Source organism: Oncorhynchus masou, chromosome 20 (genome assembly GCF_036934945.1).
Source record: "Oncorhynchus masou masou isolate Uvic2021 chromosome 20, UVic_Omas_1.1, whole genome shotgun sequence".
Classification (NCBI taxonomy): Eukaryota; Metazoa; Chordata; class Actinopteri; order Salmoniformes; family Salmonidae; genus Oncorhynchus; species Oncorhynchus masou.
Window position 1 is genome coordinate 9,667,723 of NC_088231.1, and position 21,689 is coordinate 9,689,411.

At 42.7% G+C, this 21,689-nt stretch overlaps 2 protein-coding genes and 1 long non-coding RNA gene across 4 annotated transcripts; 1 reads left to right on the forward strand and 2 right to left on the reverse strand.

Moving 5' to 3' along the window:
* Positions 1-517: 517 nt before the first annotated feature.
* Positions 518-11,577, reverse strand: LOC135506890 (uncharacterized). Its single transcript, XM_064926315.1, has 6 exons — positions 11,316-11,577; positions 10,780-10,910; positions 10,394-10,558; positions 2,264-2,377; positions 1,878-1,989; positions 518-1,672 (listed from the first exon to the last, which is right to left on the reverse strand). The coding sequence occupies exons 1-6, from the start codon at positions 11,575-11,577 to the stop codon at positions 711-713; spliced, it is 1,746 nt and encodes a 581-aa protein (XP_064782387.1). The 3' UTR covers positions 518-710.
* LOC135506893 (zinc finger protein 552-like) lies at positions 8,203-10,381 on the reverse strand. The gene has a single exon (XM_064926319.1). The coding sequence runs from the start codon at positions 10,211-10,213 to the stop codon at positions 9,353-9,355; it is 861 nt and encodes a 286-aa protein (XP_064782391.1). The 5' UTR covers positions 10,214-10,381; the 3' UTR covers positions 8,203-9,352.
* Positions 11,576-20,026, forward strand: LOC135506895 (uncharacterized). Of its 2 annotated transcripts, XR_010450571.1 has the most exons (3): positions 11,576-11,664; positions 15,665-15,784; positions 15,966-20,026. It is a non-coding gene; the product is annotated as an uncharacterized LOC135506895 (long non-coding RNA). The 2 variants fall into 2 exon arrangements; XR_010450570.1 differs by having other exon boundaries at positions 15,665-20,026.
* Positions 20,027-21,689: the final 1,663 nt, after the last annotated feature.

The window sequence follows — 21,689 nt, forward strand, 5'->3', positions numbered from 1 at the left end:
AAATCAAGGCAGAGACCTTGGGGTTGAACATCTTAAAATCGCTTAATAACGACACCCATGGCCGGTTTTAAGGCTCAGGGGCCCAGATATACCAGTTACTGAGACCTGCTTTACGGTGACATCTGGCCTTACAGAGGGTACCTGGAGGCCAAATTCCAATAGGGAATACTCATCATAAAATAGCATTCTAACACACGGAATATGATATTATAAAATGTTAACCACAGTCAAGCCCATCTCTAACACAGCGAGTTTGTCCTAGCCACCGTGCTTCTACATCTGCATTGCTTGCTGTTTGGTTTTTAGGCTGCGTTTCTGTATAGCACTTTATGACATCTGCTGATGTAAAAAGGGCTTTATAAAAAACATTCTTGATTCAAGTACCTACGAATATGGAGCCATTGGAGTTTATTATTTAAATGTCATGATTCAAGAATTAAGTTCAATGTTTTGGTTCCACTGAGATAGTGGAAGCTCAGTCCCTGCAATGATACAAACATAACCTAGTCAGTCAGCACAGAGTCAATTTTGTATTTAATTTAAACAAAATGGTCATACACTCACAAAATTTAGTACGATAACTTTTCTCACTATGGTAACAAACTTTTCAGTAAATCTGGAACCCTCACATTTATCAAATTCATTTTAGAATACTTTGGAAAAGATTCAACATTGCAATACACACATCTTCACTACTTTGTCACTTTACTCTATACATGGGCGGTGTGCATTTTCTGCTGGTGTATCCTGAGGTAGCCCCTCTCTGAGAACCTCTTCCCGCACTGAATACAGGCGAACGGCTTCTCCCCAGTGTGGATCTTCAGGTGCCTCTTCAAATGGGGCTGGTGGGAGAACTTCTTCTCACACTGGGGGCAGCTGTAGGGTTTCTCCCCTGTGTGGACCCTCTGGTGCCTCTTCAGGTTGGACGAGTCCGAGAAACTGGCCCGGCACAGGTGGCAGCCGAACGGTTTCTCCCCCGTGTGCATCCTCTGGTGGATCGCCACCTGTTTGGGGAAACTAAATACTTTCCCACAGAACGAACACGAGAAGCGCTTCTCTTTGGCGCTGCCACCTTTACTGATTCCATCACTACTACTGTCATTTGTCAATGGGCTTGTGTAGCCATTGAGTGTTGAGGCACTGGCATTGTCTGAGGTCTGGTTTAACATTAGGGAAGTGTGAGGAGGACAAAGACCAGGGAGTGTCTGTGTTGTTGCAGGGTCCATGTTCCAGTTAATAGATCCTAAAGAAGGCAGGCTGAAGGCAGCACCTGTTAGGGGGTTAACCTGAGGCGTCATCATTCTCTCTGGATCACAACTATAGGAGCAGGATGGAGCATCGCTAACCGAGTCTATGTCTGTTCTCTCCAGCTGCATATGGACTCCTCCCCGCCCCCCCAGACCAAATCTATGTCTCATCCTGGTTTCAGACAATCTGTTGTCATGGAGACTAAATTTGGTTGTTGTTTTGTGTTCGATTGTCTTTTTCTGGTTGTGGTTAACAGTGTTGTCGCGCAGCCTAGAGTTGAGGACGCTGTCCCATCCACTGTCCTCCACTATGTCGCCTCTGGTCCTGGCCTGGTCAGTGATGTTGTCCACCGGGCCCTTGGCTGCACCCATCTGGGAATCCAAGATGGCCGCCCAGTCTTCCCTGTCATCCTCCAGCCAACCACCTGCAGGAAGAGGTTACAAACATGACACTCTAAACTCTAGTTTTTTTTCTTCTCAATTATCTGGTCAAGTTTATACATTGTGTTTTTGTATTTAAACATAAGTTGTATTGATTTAATTTTATAAATGAAGAAAAAAATAATAGCCAGGTGCATCACTATTCAAATTGATCTATTACTGTATGTAGGCTATATGTATCTCCCTTACCTTGCTCCCCCATCTTTAGTCCACTTAGCAGGTCAATGCTCTCTGGTCGGTCCTCTATGGTCTCCTCTTTGATGAGCAGCAGATCAGGCTTCCAATCCTCCATGTCTACTGACTGAAAGAGATACAGAGCAGGTTGGGCAATGAGGGATCGCTATGAGTATTATGCAAAAATGTTAGTTGATTTGATTCTATGCAAATGTTATTACATTTTGTTACTAGAAACTCTATAATGGTTTGATAATTGTAACCTGGACCATATCCACCTAGCGTCTCAGAGTAGAAGTGCTGATTGATCTTATTCATTATGATCTTAAAGGCTAAACTGATCAGCAGATCAGATCAGTAGTCCTACTCTGACAGGCTTTGCTTTCTAATACCATTCAGACCTCAGGTGGAGGTGTAGTCTGATTGTCCTCCATGACCATGGTTCCCTCAGGGTTCCCCAGACCCTCCTCACACCCCTCCTCCTTCATCAGCAGCACCTCTGGACCCGCCTGCTCCTGGAAGAGACAGGTGATACAGATTACACAGACATACCTAAGGGAGTGTACGTACACACACACACACACAAAGATAAACACACTTTAAACATTAATTGGCCATACTTGCAAACATAAGCAACTATTTACATTTAAACAGTTTAAAAAAATTTGTACCAGCCAATTAAAAACGTATTTATTTGTACGTGACAGAACGCTAAATTGTCGTACACGTTGGCCCTATGCTAACATCACAAGGTGGCAGTGATTATATCCAGGAACAAGTTCACATAAAGTTAGTCTGTTATCGCTTTAGCAGTGTGTGCTGCCTAGAAGTGATGGTGAAAATGGTTGCCTACATGACTGCTACTAGACAAATCCATAAGGATCTGTTTTCTTCTTAAGATGTAAGATAAACGGACCTTATTTCTATTTGTTCCATAAAAGCACATGGATGGATGTGTGTGAAACAGATAAATAAAAACATGGGATTTTGTCCTATACACAAAAATGTGAAAATGTTATCTAACAGTAATAGCTAGTAGCCTTGTCAAGGATGCATCAATGCAATATTAGCATACAACATTTTGCTACAGAACAACGGAAGAAAAGCACATTTTGAACTATTGAATTTGACCTATTTTAAGAAATGCCATTGGTTGGGGCAGAGGCTTCATGCCCATAGAGCCCCAAGGTGGAGGTGTCATAAAACCCATAAAACCTAGCGGTCAAACTGCGAAATGGTTCAAATCATTTTTCCACCATAGGGGATTTTAGAAACACTTAAAATAAGGGCTGTGTTTTGATAACCATGTACATGTCTCTCAGACAATATATTCCTCACTATTTACTCTCAATATCGAAAATGCTAATTAGCATCAAAGTAGACATTATGCAAGACTACAAATCCCTGCAAACTTCTGCACGTCATCTCTTGCTGACACCTTTGCTAACCGGTATTGTGTCAATTTACTTGCACAAGACGGATCACAATTGTCCATTTAAAGAAATGTAGCCAATTTATTCATTACTAAATATAGCTAACATTAATCCAGAGAATCTTACCTTTGCCTCGATTTGGTAGTCTTGTCCAGATCATCATGGCATTTGTAGTTATTTATGATAGCCACATTAGAGGCTAATTAGCATTTCATTTTTGGGGGGGTAAATACAGGCAAATATAATTGATAAAGTTACCTTGTCCAAGAGAGATTTACACGGTTATCAAAGCGCCACACCAGGGTGAGCCTGCACAAATACATCCCTTATTTTAAGTTTCAAAAATCCCCTTTGGGAAAAATGAATGGTGGAAAAAACGATTGGAACCATTTCCTTGTTGGACCTCCAGGTTTTATGGGTATTATGACTCATATTGTGGTCTATAGGGGGCACAGTCAGGAGGATTCAGAAGACTCAAGAGTTAAGCTTAGATATTAGGGCCGGGATGATAACAGTATCGCAACATTGTTTTTCATGGCAAAAATGAAAACACGACGCAGACAAAACTCTTCGGCCCTTTAAAAACCTGCTGTATGTAAAATAGTGTGTGTTATGGAAAATAAATAAATGTGAGTCTGGATGAAAACACAATGATGTTTGTTTTCAATATTAGGACTGTTTTCCTCAAAGTGAAATCTGCTTCGCGTTTTGTTTCCTTGCCACGACACAAACGAATATCGCGATATTGGTATCACCCCGGCCCTATTGGATATACAGAAAAATAGACATAAATATGATGTTGGGGGTAAAAATAAGTCCACAATGATAAGTAAACATCAGACAAACCTGACTAAACTATTTTGATGTGTACAGTAGGTGTTAGTGTGTGGGTATGTGTAGGTATATTTAGTAAGTGTATATTGGTTATAAAGCGCTATCAGTGTAGAATAGGGTGAGATCAGATGTGATGTATACTAAAGAGAGACTAAATGAAAGTCTTGGAATGAAAAGTCCCATTTTGTGTTTATTAAACAACAAGTTTTGAATACAACATATGAAAACCAAACATACACGTCTCAACTAAAAAGCAGAATGAACTTGCACATGTCAATGCCAAGCATTCCATGATGCAGCCACCACCATGCTTTAAAAAAATATGAAGAGTGGTACTCAGTGATGTGTTGTGTTTGCCCCAAACATAATGCTTTGCATTCAGGACATAGAGTTAATTTCTTTGGCACATTTTTTTCAGTTTTACTTTAGTGCCTTATTGTAAACAGGATGCATGTTTTGGAATATGTTTTATTCTATACAGGCTTCCTTCTTTTCACTCTGTCATTTAGGTTATTATTGTGGAGTAATTACAATGGTGCTGATCCATCCTCGGTTTTCTCCTATCACAGCTATTAAACTCTAACTGTTTTAAAGTCACCATTGGCATGATGAAATGCCTGAGCGGTTTCCTTCCTCTCCGGCAACAGAGTTAGGAAGGACATCTGTATCTTTGTAGTGACTGGGTGTATTGATACACCATCCAAAGTGTAATTTATAGTCACCATGCTCAAAGGGATATTCAATGCCTGCTTTTTTTTTCTTACCCATCTACTAATAGGTGTCCTTCTTTGTGAGGCATTGGAAAACCTCCCTGGTCTTATATATACAGTGCATTCGGAAAGTATTCAGACCTTCACTTTTTCCTCATTTTGTTACATTAGACTTATTCTAAAATGGATTAAATAGTTTTTTTTCGCTCATCAATCTAGACACAATATCCCATAATGACAAAGCAAACGCAGGTAAATTTATTTTGCCAAAGTATTAAAAATTAAAAACTGAAATATCACATTTACATAAGTATTCAGACCCTTTACTCAGTACTTTGTTGAAGCACCTTTGGCAGCGATTACAGCCTCGAGTCTTCTTGGGTATGATGCTACAAGCCTGGCACACCCGTATTTGGGGAGTTTCTCCCATTCTTCTCTGCAGATCCTCTCAAGCTCTGTCAGGTTCGATGGGGAGCATTGCTGTACAGCTATTTTCAGGTCTCTCCAGAGATGTCAGATTGGGTTCAAGTCCGGGCTCTGGCTGGGCCACACAATGACATTCAGAGACTTGTCCCGAAGCCACTCCTGCATTGTCTTGGCTGTGTACTTAGAGTCATTGTCCTGTTGGAAGGTAAACTTTTGCCCAGTCTGTCATCCTGAGCACTCTGGAGCAGGTTTTCATCAAGGATCTCTCTGTACCTTGCTCTGTTCATCTTTCCCTCAATCCTGACTAGGCTCCCAGTCCCTGTCACTGAAAACCATCCCCACAGCATGATGATGCCACCACCAAGCATAACCGTAGGGATGGTGCCAGGTTTCCTCCAGACACGACACTTGACATTCAGGCCAAAGAGTTCAATCTTGGTTTCATCAGACCAGAAAATCTTATTTCTCATGGTGTGAGAGTCCTTTAGCTGCCTTTCGGCAAACTCCAAGCGTGCTGTCATGTGCCTTTTACTGAGGAGTGGCTTCCGTCTAGTCACTCGACCATAAAGGTGTGATTGGTGGAGTGCTGCAGAGATGTTTGTCCTTCTGGAAGGTTCTCCCATCTCCACAGAAGAACTCTGGAGCTTTGTCAGTGACCATCGGGTTCTTGGTCACCTCCCTAATGAAGGCCCTTCTCCCCTGATTGCTCAGTTTGGCTGGGCGGCCAGCTCTTGGAAGAGTTTTGGTGGTTCCAAGCTTCTCCCATTTAAGATTGATCGGAACACAGTGCTCTTGGGGACCTTCAATGCTGCAGAAATGTTTTGGAAACCACCTTCCCCAGATCTGTACCACGACACAATCCTGTCTCGGATCTCTACGGACAATTCCTTGGACCTCATGACTTGGTTTTTGCTTTGACATGCACTGCATCTCAAGGATGATCAATGGAAACAGGATGGACCTGGGCTCGATTTCAAGTCTCGTAGCAAAGGGTTGGAATACCAATGTAAATAAGGTATTTGTTTTTTATTTTTAATAAATTTACAACAATTTCTAAAAACCTGTTTTCGCTTTGGGGTCTGAATACTTTCCGAATGCACTGTGTGTGAATGTATATATGTGACCCGTTTCAGAAAACTAGGCGTATGTCGCAAGTCACGACTTCAAAGGAGATCCATTAAGTTAATTTTTTTCGAAAGACGTTTTTTGGCAGAAATGCCTTCTGGAACATGTGAACTTTCATTTGCCTTAATAACAAACTTGCATGGCATCTGTAAATACGAATAAAATTGTTAAATTACAAGCCTTGTTGGTTAAGCCACAGAAAGACAGCAACCTTCCCACGAGCCATGATTGGCTGAGATAATGAGTGGGCTGGACATGCCAAGAGAGGAGTTCGGATTGGTCTGCCATATAGAAGCCTTCTGTCTATTTGAGCTGGTCAGTTTGTGTTGGTAATCCTGTCGAACGCGGCTTTAAAAAAAATGTTTAGTGGAGCTGCATAAGTCTTGCTCTCCACTTTCTGAAGGATTGAGTTTTTATACTACACTGCTCTAAAAAATAAACACTAAAATAGCACATCCTAGATCTGAATGAAATATTCTTATTAAATACTTTTTCTTTACATAGTTGAATGTGCTGACAACAAAATCACACAAATTATCAATGGAAATCAAAGTTATCAACCCATGGAGGTCTGGATTTGGAGTCACACTCAAAAGTGGAAAACCACACTACAGGCTGATCCAACTTTGATGTAATGCCCTTAAAACAAGTCAAAATGAGGCTCAGTAGTGTGTGTGGCCTCCACGTGCCTGTATGACCTCCCTACAATGCCTGGGCATGCTCCTGATGAGGTGGCGGATGGTCTCCTGAGGGATCTCCTCCCAGACCTGGACTAAAGCATCCGCCAATTCCTGGACAGTCTGTGGTGCAACGTGGCGTTGGTGGATGGAACGAGACATGATGTCCCAGATGTGCTCATTGGATTCAGGTCTGGGGAACGGGCGGGCCAGTCCATAGCATCAATGCCTTCCTCTTGCAGGAACTGCTGACACACTCTAGCCACATGAGGTCTAGCATTGTCTTGCATTAGGAGGAACCCAGGAGGAACCCAGGGCCAACTGCACCAGCATATGGTCTCACAAGGGATCTGAGGATCTCATCTCAGTACCTAATGGCAGTCAGGCTACCTCTGGCGAGCACATGGAGGGCTGTGCGGCCCCCCCAAAGAAATGCCACCCCACACCATGACTGACCCACCGCCAAACCGGTCATGCTGGAGGACGTTGCAGGCAGCAGAACGTTCTCCACGGCGTGTCCAGACTCTGTCACGTCTGTCACATGTGCTCAGTGTGAACCTGCTTTCATCTGTGAAGAGCACAGGGAGCCAGTGGCGAATTTGCCAAACTTGGTGTTCTCTGGCAAATGCCAAACGTCCTGCACGGTGTTGGGCTGTAAGCACAACCCCCACCTGTGGACGTCGGGCCCTCATACCACCCTCATGGAGTCTGTTTCTGACCGTCTGAACAGACACATGCACATTTGTGGCCTGCTGGAGGTCATTTTGAAGGGCACTGGCAGTGCTCCTCCTTGCACAAAGGCGGTGGTAGCGGTCCTGCTGCTGGGTTGTTGCCCTCCTACAGCCTCCTTCACGTCTCCTGATGTACTGGCCTGTCTCCTGGTAGCACCTCCATGCTCTGGACACTACGCTGACAGACACAGCAAACCTTCTTGCCACAGCTCGCATTGATGTGCCATGCTGGATGAGCTGCACTACCTGAGCCACTTGTGTGGGTTGTAGACTCCGTCTCATGCTACCACTAGAGTGAAAGCACCGCCAGCATTCAAAAGTGACCAAAACATCAGCCAGGAAGCATAGGAACTGAGAAGTGGTCTGTGGTCCCCACCTGCAGAACCACTCCTTTATTGGGGGTGTCTTGCTAATTGCCTATAATTTCCACCTGTTGTCTATTCCATTTGCACAACAGCATGTGAAATTTATTGTCAATCAGTGTTGCTTCCTAAGTGGACAGTTTGATTTCACAGAAGTGTGATTGACTTGGAGTTACATTGTGTTGTTTTAGTGTTCCCTTTATTTTTTGAGCAGTGTATATATGTTTTCCTTTTTGTATTTAAAACAATAGAATACAGACAACACCAATGGCCGCTCCCAGAGGGTGGTTTCGCAATCACCGGCCCGAGATGCTGACAAGGCAAAACATACAGTAATCCCATCCCCATCCCTGATTGCAGGACCTCAAACATTTACACTGTAAATTTGTGTATATACTTATTCCAATAACACTCAAATTGGTTCTTTAAATTCACTGCTCATATGAGGGACCTTGCAGACAGTTGTGTATGTGTGGGGTACAGAGATGAGATTGTTGTAAAAAAAAATGTTAAACACTATTATTGCACAGAGTGACTCCATGCAATTTATGTGATTTGTTAAGCAGATTTGTACTCCTGAACTTATTAGGCTTGTCATAACAAAGGGGTGGAATACTTATTAACTCAAGAACTTCCAGCTTTTCATTTATTAATTTGTAAAAAATTCTAAAAACATAATTCCACTTTGACATTATGGTGTATTGTGTGTAGGCCAGTGCCTCAAAATCTCAATTTAATCCATTTTAAATTCAAGCTGTAACACAACAAAACGTGGAAAAAGTCAAAGGGTGTGAATACTGAATGCACTGTATCCCACAATGTCTCGGCTTTGCACTACAGCGCTCTTAGTTGTTGTATAAACAGGCCCACTTCTGCAGTTTACTTTGTGCATTCGCTGAGTCTACCTTTAACGCAGGGTTTAATTTGTAAAAAGACCATCTCAATTTAATCCATTTTAAATTCCGGCTGTAACACAACAAAATTTGGAGAAAGTGAAGGGATATGAAAACTTTCTGAAGGCATTGTATATCACACAATGTCTGGATGCAATATTCTACCCAGAAATATCCAACACTGAAATATGTTACTCTCGTTATTCCAAATGCATCTGTGGATTTTTTCAGCGGACAAAAATGAATCTGACTTTATTATAAATGTCAGAAGCTATCGGGTGGAATTGTGACTTTCTATGTTATAGAGTGAAATGTTTTTTCTGCTGGTGTATCTTGAGGTATCTCCTCTCTGAGAACCTCTTCCCGCAGTGATTACAGGCGAACGGCCTTTCTCCAGTGTGGACCCTCTGGTGCCTCTTCAGGTCACCAGCCTGAGCAAAGCGCATTTGACACTGGGTACAGCTGAAGGGTTTCACCCCTGTGTGGACCCTCTGGTGCCTCTTCAGGGTGCTAGACTGGGCGAAGCGCATGTTACACTGGGTACAGCCGTAGGGTTTCACCCCTGTGTGGATCCTCTGGTGGATCTCAACCTTCTGGAGGCAGCTGAAGCCTTTGTTACAGAACATGCAGAGGAACCGTTTCTCTTTACTATTGCCTGATGTTGCTCCCCCTCCCTGAGTCTGGGCTCTAGCCCTGTCATTTGAGTTCAATACCTGATCGAAAACGACATAGCCGTGTGAATCGGAAGGCCCCATCGACGTAGACACTGGGTCGCGATCCTTGAACGTGTGTAAAGGGGAGTGGGTCGGGACATTTAGATTTGTCTCTAAGCTTTCCCTGTAGTCTAAGAAGTCACTGGTGTTGCCCTGCAAGTGTCCTTTTCCTAAGTGAGTCTCGTCTGCATTCCATGTCAGAGGAGAGTCACCCTCCACTTTCACAGTGACCTCATCTACGACCAAACCCTCCCCTTTCTTATTTATTTCTATGGACCCTTCAGAGTATACACTACTACTGAACCGGTTCCAGTCCCCTCTAGACAGATCAGTCTGTGTCTCTAAACTCAAGGGCATGTTGCCAGGGTCCATCTCTGTAGTGTAAGAACATGACGGATCATCACCGCCAGAGTGTAATGTGTCACCATCACCACGGGAATAAACCATCCACGGGCTCTGGTGAAATACTGGTAAATACTCTGAGCCAGGAGCAGGAGGACAGCCCAGTTTCCCCAGTCTCTCTGGGTCTGATCTGTGGTCAGATCCTGTGTGTAAGAGGCTGTGTGTTACAGCTAAAGTCTCAGTGTCTGTCTCTGACTTGAGGACGGCGTTCGGCGTTCCACTGACCTCCATGATGCTGCGTCGGGTCCTGGGCTGGGGCGTGGCGGCGAGGTCCTCCGTGGCTTCAGGGGAAGCTCCAGCCACTGCAATCTGGATGTCTCTGCTGTGCTGTGGGTCCTCCTCTCCTTCAGACCTCTCCTGCTTGACCCCAGGACCTGCAACCTCTGCATCCTGACACAAGAAGGAGGTTGTTACTAGTATCCAGTTCAATTATATCAATGTATAACAATGTCAGCTATTATAACAATGTCATAGGGAAGTCTCACAAGCTCCCTTATGGCAGATAAATAAGGATGTAAATATAAGCAAGTGAATAGCTGAGGGGAACCTTTCTGAAATAAACTGATCACAGTTGATATACTGTAATTTTAATGTAACACGTTTACACTAACCTCTATCACGATAACGTGCTGGGTTGAGGTTCGACTCCCCTCATCAACAGTGATTGGTTGGTCATCTCTCCATGTATTGTTTCCCGTTTGCTTCACAAAGCTCTTGTGGCCTCCAGTGAGATCTCCTTCACCTGAGAGAGTGATTGGGGGAAAAGAGGTGGTTAGGTTAGCTACTGTAAATGCTCAAAAGCTATTGTACAAGATTGACACTGTCTAGAATTGGCAAGAATGTAAGGTAACACTTCTCATAACTTCTTGACATACTATTTATTGATTGATCAATGTATTGTGTTCCATATATCACATTTTTTTTTTGTAAATAATAAATGCAGTACATCAAGAATCTGGTTAAATTATATTGCGTCTTTGCGCAAGATAACTAAGTAATCAGCTGAATTATTGCATACTAACTACCCAAAAACGGACCAAGACCCAATTCTGGTTAACCATATATGTGTTTAACACATCTAAAATCACACATGCGCAGAGGGGAACCGGCGACATGCCCCGCATCCTTGGCCTTCTTCAAAATGTACCTCTTGCCATTCCTCTGTATCGGTCGAGGATCTTTACACTTCTGGGACGACTGGCGAGGACGCGCTCCCGTGACAATTTCAGTTCAAGTAGCTGTAGTTTCCTCCGCAATGCACTGGTTTCTTTTTGGCTTTGAGTTATTTCCAATCGAAAGACTGCATAGTTGTCGTCTACGAGTTTACAGACCTCTGCGACTGCGGCATTCGCTAGCACCTCCATTATGGAGGCTATTTGAGTGTGAAAAACCATACAGTTAGCAGCCATTGTTAACTAACTTAGTAGCGTTACCTCGATAGCTAACCTCTTGACCATCCAAGTCCTGTCTCCAACGAGGATTAAAGACTACATGGGGTAAGTATGTGGTGCTGTGCAGTTAAATTAGCCATAGTTTCAGTTCCAGGGTGTTAATAAACGTCTAAATAAATAAAAAACCGTTAACGTGGAAAGTATTCTTAGTTAATGTTTACTTCCGTTTATACCGATGAGAAAGGAAGTTGTCGCTCAAAGGGTGTGGCTAAATGAAAAGCGTATGCGCACTGTTCTTTGAAATACGGTTGAATATTTACAGTACTGGGGTGATGTAGATGGGAAAGTAATTATATTGTTATTTTATTATACTCATCTTGCTAACACTGTTCTAAGTGATCTAAGCTTTTAAGACTGATCTTGAATAGGATATAAGCAGTACCGTATTTCAAAGAACAGTGCGCATACGCGTTTCATTTAGCCACACCCTTTGAGCGACAACATCCTTTTTTGAATGAAGCTACTGCTTATTACATTATGCATCAAATCTCATTAATTGTTTTAGACTTGTTCAGAATTAAGTGTTAGCAATAATATAGTAGAAAATAATTGAATAACTGTATTACATCCGCACAACTGTTCTCACTATGGTAACACTTTACAATTTCTGTAAATCTGGTACCCCCGCTTAGATAAATTAAATGTAGAATATTTTGATAAAGGTTAAACATTACATTACACACATCTGTAATGAACTTTATGTCAAGAAAACATTAAGGTATTTATTTTACTCATTTTACAGATACCATCACACCAACCATCACCATATCATGTACTCTGCCTCATCACACTCATTCTTTCCTAATTTCACCTCATCCAGCTCCCTACTACATCCAAAACCAACATAATTAATTACAAACTAACTAATACTACATTACATGTCATTATACATGGGCCGTGTGCATTTTCAGAGGTGCACCCATTTACATTTACATTTAAGTCATTTAGCAGACGCTCTTATCCAGAGCGACTTACAAATTGGTGAATTCACCTTCTGACATCCAGTGGAACAGCCACTTTACAATAGTGCATCTAAATCATTAAGGGGGGGGGGGGGGTGAGAAGGATTACTTATCCTATCCTAGGTATTCCTTGAAGAGGTGGGGTTTCAGGTGTCTCCGGAAGGTGGTGATTGACTCCGCTGTCCTGGCGTCGTGAGGGAGTTTGTTCCACCATTGGGGGGCCAGAGCAGCGAACAGTTTTGACTGGGCTGAGCGGGAACTGTACTTCCTCAATGGTAGGGAGGCGAGCAGGCCAGAGGTGGATGAACCTCTTCCTGCAGTTCGTACAGGCGAACGGCATCTCTTCCGTGTGGACCTTCAGCTGTCTCTTTAGATGGTGCTGTTTGGAGAACCTCTTCTCACACTGGGGTCAACTGTAGGATTCTTCTCGTGTGGACCCTCTAGTGCCTCTTCAGGTTTGACAGGTGGGAGAAAGTGGCCCAGCAGAGGTGGCAAACGAATGATTTCTCCCCTGTGTGGATATACTGTATACCGGGCTTTTTCAAAATAGACAGTATAATTTATGAGGTTTTCTTTGGGGGGGGGGGGGGGGGGGGGGTTGTAGTGCTATGCCACTGCTTATAACTATAAGACATGTAAGATTGCACCCCTTGTATCAAATCAATTATAGCCAGCTCAAGGCTCCAGCTATGCATTTGGTTTGCTAACTTGCTAGCTAAGTGACTAGATGTCAAGATCAAGCTTCTTGGTTACAGCAGGGACATTCGATCCTCTCCTGGATCAAGATCCCTGTTGCCTAAATTGTTTTGTGCGTCAAAAAAATTGCACCCCTTGTGTGTACTTCCATTAATACTGTATACCCCGGGATGGTACAGAAACGGTATGAAAATCTTGATCCCGCCCAACTAGGGCTGGGCGATTTGGCCAAATGGTATTTTTCAAATTTTTGACAGTTTGATTGTATTTTATGTTTTTGATTAATAAAAGTTGTACATTTGCTTTATGAGTTGTGCGTGACCTTAGGGTGGCAGCACATATTCAAAATTATTTCAATGGGTCTTTCTCCATTCTGATTGTTTTATACTGTTCAATTCAACTTCAACCTAAAATAATATTCTGCATTTCCATCAATTTCTGCATTTCCTGCATTCATTTGAGATCATTTCCACACTGCCAGATATGGTCAAAAAAGATTAGGCCTTATTTTTAACCAAATGTTGCATTTTTTTTAACCTTTATTTAACTATGCAAGTCAGTTAAGAACAAGTTCTTATTTTCAATGACGGCCTAGGAACAGTGGGTTAACTGCTTGTTCAGGGGCAGAACAACAGAGTTGTACCTTGTCAGCTTGGGGATTTGAACTTGCAACCTTCCGGTTGCTTGTCCACCACTCTAACCACTAGGCTGCCCCAATTGTGATTTTGATCAAAACACTTGGGTAAACTTTTGGAATCATGGAAATATGTTTATTCTAATTCTATAGTTAGAATATAAATAATAGTGGGCACTTTGAAAAGTGTTGTCTGACATGACAACGAATGAAAATGCCATGGACGAGTTATTGTGACAGGGTAGGAACCAAAGTGATGTTCAGTGTTTCCTAGGGGACTCTATAAACTTTGGCTACATTAAATATTTTTTCATGTTGCCAATATATTCATGCTTTGCCTATTCCTCTTTGATTTAGAAGATACTGTTGCACAAACATGCTGATTTAGGCCTCCACCAGTACTGGTATCATCAGGCTGTGTTAGCTAGCTACATTAGCTCTGAATCAGTACTTTTATTAGCTAGTTAGCTATTAGCATTAATGACTAACACGATTTAGCTTAACTTGCTAAGAAAATACAAACTAGCGGTTTGCAGATGTAAGAAACACAAACTAATATACTTGTGGATTTATATTAAGATCAAAGTGGAAACAACATTGTTGCATGTGCTGCATTGACCATGCAGACTGAATGAAAGTGTCTCGTGGTCAAGCAACAAATGTGCTCCTTGAGTGCCGGGGTGGGAGTAGGTCTGTGTGGAAAGAGAGAGAGTGGAGAGGAGTGACTCAAGTAGCGGAGTAAACTATAAAAATTGACATTACACACGGCGTATCACATTTAACAAACCAAACATTAAAATACCGTTATAGAAGGTAAAACCCAAACCGGTCCGTGCATCAATACCGGTATATAGTAAAATACGGTATACAGCCCAGCCCTACGCCCAACACTACTGCCACCTTTACTGATTCCGTCTCTACTACTTTCATTGGTCAATGGGCTTGTGTAGCCATTTATTGTTGAGGCACTGGCATTGTCTGAGGTCTGGTTTAACATTAGGAGAGTGTGAGGAGGACGAAGGCCAGGTAGTGTCTATGTTGTCGCAGGGTCCATGTTCCAGTTGATAGATCCTATAGAAGGCAGGCTGAAGGCAGCACCTGTCAGGGGGTTAACCTGAGGCGCCATCAGTCTCTCTGAATCACAACTATAGGAACAGGATGGAGCATCGCTAGTAGAGTCTGTGTCTGTTCTCATACAGACACCTCCGGTCCCTGCAGACCAAATCTACACCTCGTCCTGTTCTCATCTAGTCTTTGTCATGGAGACCAAGTTTTGATGTTGTTTTGTGTTCAACTGTATCTTTCTGGTTGTGGTTAACAGTATTGTTCCCCAGCTCAGAATTGAGGACGTTATCCCATCCACTGACCTTCACTCGACCCCTCTGACATAAAAAACGACAGACCAGTATGCCTTCTTTCTTTTCAAAAACACTAAAGTGTGCTGTCTATGACCAACTCTCTCGTTATCTCTAATATATAATAATAATAATAGCTTATGCCATTTAGCATTTAGCAGACACTTTTATCCAAAGCGACTTAGTTATGCATGCATACATTTTACATATGGGTGGTCCCGGCAATCAAACCCACTACCCTGGCGTTACAAGTGCCATGCTCTACCAACTGAACAATCTTGCCACTAACCACTTAGGATTCAAGACGGCTCACTCAACTGAGACCGCTCTCGTCTTTGTCACGGAGGCTTTCCGCTCTGCCAAAGCTGACTCTCTCTCCTCTGTTCTCATCCTCCTAGATCTATCTGCTGCCTTTGACATCGTGAACCATCAGCTCCTACTCTCCACCCTCAGAGCTGGGCGTCTCAGCCTCTGGACAGTCCTGGATTGCATCCTAACTGGCAGGTTGCTCCTACCAGGTGACGTCTGCATCACATGCTCTCACTACTGGTGTCCCCCAGGGTTCGGTTCTAGGCCCTCTCTTCTTTTCTCTATACACAAAGTCACTCTGCTTTGTCATATATTCACATGGTCTCTCCCATCATTGCTATGCGGATGATACGCAACTACTTTTCTCCTCCCCCCTTCTTCTGACACCAGGTGATGACACATCACATCTCTGCATGCCTGGCAGATATTTGAGCTTGGATGTCAGCCTACCACCTCAAGCTCAACTTCGACAAGACAGAGTTGCTATTTGTCCCGGGAAAGGCCTGCCTTCTCACAGAACTCTCAATCGCGGCTGACAACTCTGTGGTGTCCCCTTTCCAGAGTGCAAAGAACCAGGGGATCAGCTTCTTCTCAGCCCAGTCAATGCTCTTCTCTGGCCTGGCAGCCTAATGGTGGAATGAGCTTCCCCCTGCAGCTAGGACAGCAGAGTCCCTTGCCCATCATCCGAAAACATATTTTTTAAAGCTATGGATCCGGATCACGTTCTGCACATTTTACCCATCCTCTTCTGAACCATTACGTCTGTGCCTCATATTTCTGGACAGCCGAAATAAAAACCCTGCTGCGATTTGAACAAACATTTCAAGGGCATTATGAAAGCTACAACCTTGTCTGTCTGTTGTAACAGATCTTGCAGTTGCTCAAGCAGGACGCAGTCCCTACACTGTATTGGAGCAAAGAAATATGCTTTTTGTAGTATGATGTAGGCTAATCTTTGTAGTTGCTGCCATATCTTAGCCACTAGCCAGAGTTTCTGAAAAAGAACGCTAATACTTTGACTGCCTGTCTGCCTCCTCCTTAGCCAATGTTTGTAATGATGATTAAAAAGATTAGCGATTTAGACTGCATGTCTGTGTGTTGCTTGCGTTTGATATGCTGCCTTGATAGCTGCATGTCACTCCCCACTTTAGTTTTACATTGGGGCAAAAAACTATCTGCGAGTTTATACGAACATGCTTATCATGTCCTTGTGTACAACATGTAAATAGCTGCATGTAGCCCAACTCCCCTCCTGAAAAAGGAACATGAAATTGTGCTTAGGCTTAATAGCCTATTGAGGCATGGAATACAAATGTCCTTTGTGTACAACATGAAGTGTGTAAATTACACCAGACAAAGGCATTAATCGCTGATCAAAGTGGCAGTGGAGCACTGAGCAGCAGCTACATAGGCAGTGTAGTGGGCAGCCGCTAAAAGAATCCTGCACATAAGCAGAAATCTCTGTATTTTTTTGCCATGGCAAATAGGGTTTCCAGAAACTCTAGAACCACAGCCTTCGACAAAAAATGTTTAAAGTTTGCGGGAGGTGAGCACCTTCTCACGTCAAGTTCCATTTTTATAAACGCAAACTTTTGCATGAACTGGCACACGCATATTTTGGGGTATATTTTGTATATGCACGGTTTATAAATTAGACCCCTCTTTTTAAGCCCCTTGTAGATCTTCTGCTCTAAAATCTCTTTTTGGGTGTATCTGCTGCTGTCACTGCCACATCTACAGGTAACTGCCAAAATAAAGGAAACACCAACATAAAATGTTTTAATAGGGTGTTGGGCCTCCACGAGCCATAACAGCTTCATTACACCTTGGCATAGATTCTACACATTTCTGAAACTCTATTGGAGGGATGCGACATCCATTCATCCACAAAACATTCCATAATTTGGTGTTTTGTTGATAGAGGTGGAAAACAGTCTCAGGCACCCCTCCAAAATCTCCATGGCGTGTTCAAGTTGGTTGATATCTAGTAACTGAGATGGCCCATATTTTCATGCTCATCAAACCATTCAGTGACCACTCGTGCCCTGTCGATGGAAGGACTGTCATCCTATTGGGGAAAAGCCATGGTAGCCAAAATAATAGCCTGCCCAGCATTTTTTCATGACCCTAAGCATGATGGGATGTCAATTGCTCAGTAACCACACCTGTGTGGAAGCATCTGCTTTTAATATACTTTTCATCCCCCATTTACTCAATTCTTTGCATTATTTTGGTAGTTAGAGCGTAAATCTCAGAAAATACAGCTATCAGTGCAGGACAGTTAATAACCACAGCAATAAACACAAGAAACCATACGTTACTAAAACTCATCCTCTCTGGAGCTCTCTCTTCAGGCCTACTCAGTCACCCTTGGGCTGTCCTCTACTCTCTTCACTGCCTCAGCATAGGACACTTTCTGCACAACTCAAATTCTGTCAATCTCAACCTGTCTCTCTCTCACAGGGCACACAGTTGACAACGTGCTTTCTCTATCCCAACTCCCAACACTCTCCCTTCTAGACACTGCTGCAACATGTCAATCATTTACACCTAAAGCACCATAGCAGGGATCCAGAGAGCAAAGTGTAGGTGGGCGAGTAGAATGATACTGTGATCAGCTGAGCTGAGGGGGCAGGGGGAGTGACCTATAGGCTCCTGAAAATGGGCCATAGCATAATTCTAGAATCATATTGTGGTGAGAAGCACAGGTCACCTTTCATTTTTTTTTTTTTTTTTTTTTTTTACATTTTGATGGTCGAATTTTTGTGCTTTATCCATGGTGCAATGGTTAAAAGCCCCAAGGACAAAATGGTGAGAATCTGGTGACATGGTATCCAAGTTTATGCAGGGTTGCTCTTTGGGTGGATATAAATAATATAGAATAGTTGGGGGAATTCACGTGGCAGATAAAAGGGGCAAAGAGATGGTCTCGGCCCTAATACTGTTTTGCACCAGTTCTTATTTACATAAATGCAAACCCCACCGCACCGTTATTTTACTGTCTCAGCTTGTCTCTATCCAAATGGACTGGTGCGCCAAATCCATCAATGGAAAGACCGTTGTCACCCACTCCACTATCCAACCAAGTCTCTGTGAAAGCAAGAACAAGGGCATTCCTACAGTTGAAGTCGGAAGTTTACATACACCTTTAAACTCAGTTTATCACAATTCCTGACATTTATTCAAAGTAAAAATGCCCTGTTTTAGGTCAGTTAGGATCACCACTTTATTTTAAGAATGTTAAATGTCAGAATAATAGTAGAGAGAATTATTTATTTCAGCTTTTATTTCTTTCATCACATTCCTAGTGGGTCAGAAGTTTACATGCACTAAATTCATATTTGGTAGCATTGCCTTTAAATAGTTGAACTTGGGTAAACGTTTTGGGTAGCCTTCCACAAGCTTCCCACAACAAGTTGGGTAAATTTTGGCCCATTCCTCCTGACAGAGCTGGTGTACCTGAGTCAGGTTTATCTTGCTTAGACTGTAAACTCTCCTTCCAGACACACATAAAGCATCCCCAATCCAAAATTAAATCTAGAATTGGCTTCCTCTATCGCAACAAAGGATCCTTCACTCATGATGCCAAAAATATCCTCGTAAAACTGACCATCCTACCGATCATCGACTTCGGTGATGTCATCTATAAAATAGCCTCCAACACTCTACTCAACAAACTGGATGCAGTCTATCACAGTGCCATCCGTTTTGTCACCAAAGCCCCATACACTATCCACCATTGCGACCTGTACGCTGTCGTTGGTTGGCCCACGCTTTATACTCGTCACCAAGCCCACTGGCTACAGGTTATCTACAAGTCCCTGCTAGGTAAAGCTCCGCCTTATCTCAGCTCACTGGTCACCATAGCAGCACCCACTCGTAGCACGCGCTCCAGCAGGTATATCTCACTGGTCACCCCCAAAGCTAATTCTTCCTTTGGCCGCCTTTCCTGCCAGTTCTCTGCTGCCAATAACTGGAACGAACTGCAAAAATCTCTGAAGCTGGAGACTCAAATCTCCCTCACTAGCTTTAAGCACCAGCTGTCAGACCAGCTCACAGATCACTGCACCTGTACATAGCCCATCTATCTACTTACCTCATCCCCATACAGTATTTATTTATCTTCCTCCCCAGTATCTCTACTTGCACATTCATCTTCTGCACATCTACCAATCCAGTAGTTAATTGCTATATTGTCATTACTTTGCCACCATGGCCTATTTATTGCTTTAACTCTCTTAACTTTCCTCATTTGCACTCTGTATGTAGACTTTTTGTCTTATTTTGTTCTACTTTATTATTGACTGTTTTGTTTATTCCATGAGTAACTCTGTGTTGTTGTATGTGTCAAATTGCTATGCTTTATCTTGGCCAGGTCACAGTTGCAAATGAGAACTTGTTCTCAACTAGCCTACCTGGTTAAATAAAGGTTAAATAAAAAATAAAATAAAGGTTTGTAGGCCTCCTTGCTCGCACATGCTTTTTCAGTTCTGCCCACAAATTGTCTATGGGATTGAGGTCAGGGCTTTGTGATGGCCACTCCAATACATTGACTTTGTTGTCCTTAAGCCACAACTTGACACAACTTTGGAAGACCCATTTGTGACCAAGCTTTAACTTCCTGACTGATGTCTTGAGTTGTTCCTTCAATATATCCACATAATGTTCCTACCTTGTGATGCCGTCTATTTTGTGAAGTGCACCAGTCCCTCCTGCAGCAAAGCACCCCCACAACATGATGCTGCCACCCCCGTGCTTCACGGTTGGGATGGTGTTCTTCGGCTTGCAAGCTTCCCCCTTTTTCCTCCAAACATAACGAAGGTCATTATGGCCAAACAGTCCTATTTTTGTTTCATCAGACAGAGGGCATTTCTCCAAAAAGTACGATCTTTGTCCCTATGTGCAGTTGCAAACCGTAGTCTGGCTTTTTATGGTGGTTTTGGACAACGGGCTTCTTCCTTGCTGATCGGACTTTCAGGTTATGACGACATAGGACTCATTTTACTGTGGATATAGATACTTTTGTACCCGTTTCTTCCAGCATCTTCACAAGGTCCTTTGCTGTTGTTCTGGGATTGATTTGCACTTTTCACACAAAAGTATGTTCATCTGTAGGAGACAGAACGCGTCTCCTTCCTGAACAGTAATGACGGCTGCGTGGTCCCATGGTGTTTATATTACATTGCGTGCTATCGTTTGTACAGATGAACATCATACCTTCATGCTTTTGGAAATTGCTCCCAAGGATGAACCGGTCTTGGCAGATTCCTTTTGATATTCCCATGATGTCAAGCAAAGACGCACAGTTTTTTTTTTTTTTACCTTTATTTAACTAGGCAAGTCAGTTAAGAACAAATTCTTATTTTCAATGACGGTCTAGGAACAGTGGGTTAACTGTCGACAGATTTTTACCTTGTCAGCTCAGGGATTCAATCTTGCAACCTTTCGGTTACTAGTCCAACGCTCTAACCACTAGGCTACCACTGCCCCACCCAGTTTGAAGGTAGGCCTTGAAATACATCCACAGGTACACCTCCAATTGACTCAAATGATGTCAATTAGCCTATCAGAAGCTTCTAAAGCCATGACATAATTTTCTGAAATTTTCCAAGCTGTTTAAAGGCACAATCAACTTAAGTGTATATAAACTTCTGGACTTGTGATACAGTGAATTATAAGTTAAATAATCTGTCTGTAAACAATTGTTGGAAAAATGACTTGTGTCATGCACAAAGTAGATGTTCTAACCGACTTGCCAAAACTCTAGTTTGTTAACAATACATTTGTGGAGTGGTTGAAAAACAAGTTGTTTTAATGACTCCAACCTAAGCGTATGTAAACTTCCGACTTCAACTGTATATTCATTCAGTTAGCTCACATTTGCTTGCAACTCCTCCAGCTTGTAATTTATTTGAATTTGGCGCTCTGCATTATCAATGGATGTTGGCCAGGTGGGACGCTACCGTCCCACCTATCCCAGAGAAGTTAAACTAATAACACAAACAATTATGCGTTTTCATGTTTTTATTGAACACATTGTGTAAACATTCACAGTGCAGGGTGTAAAAAGTATGTGAACCCTTGCATTTAGTAACTGGTTGAACCTCAACCAAA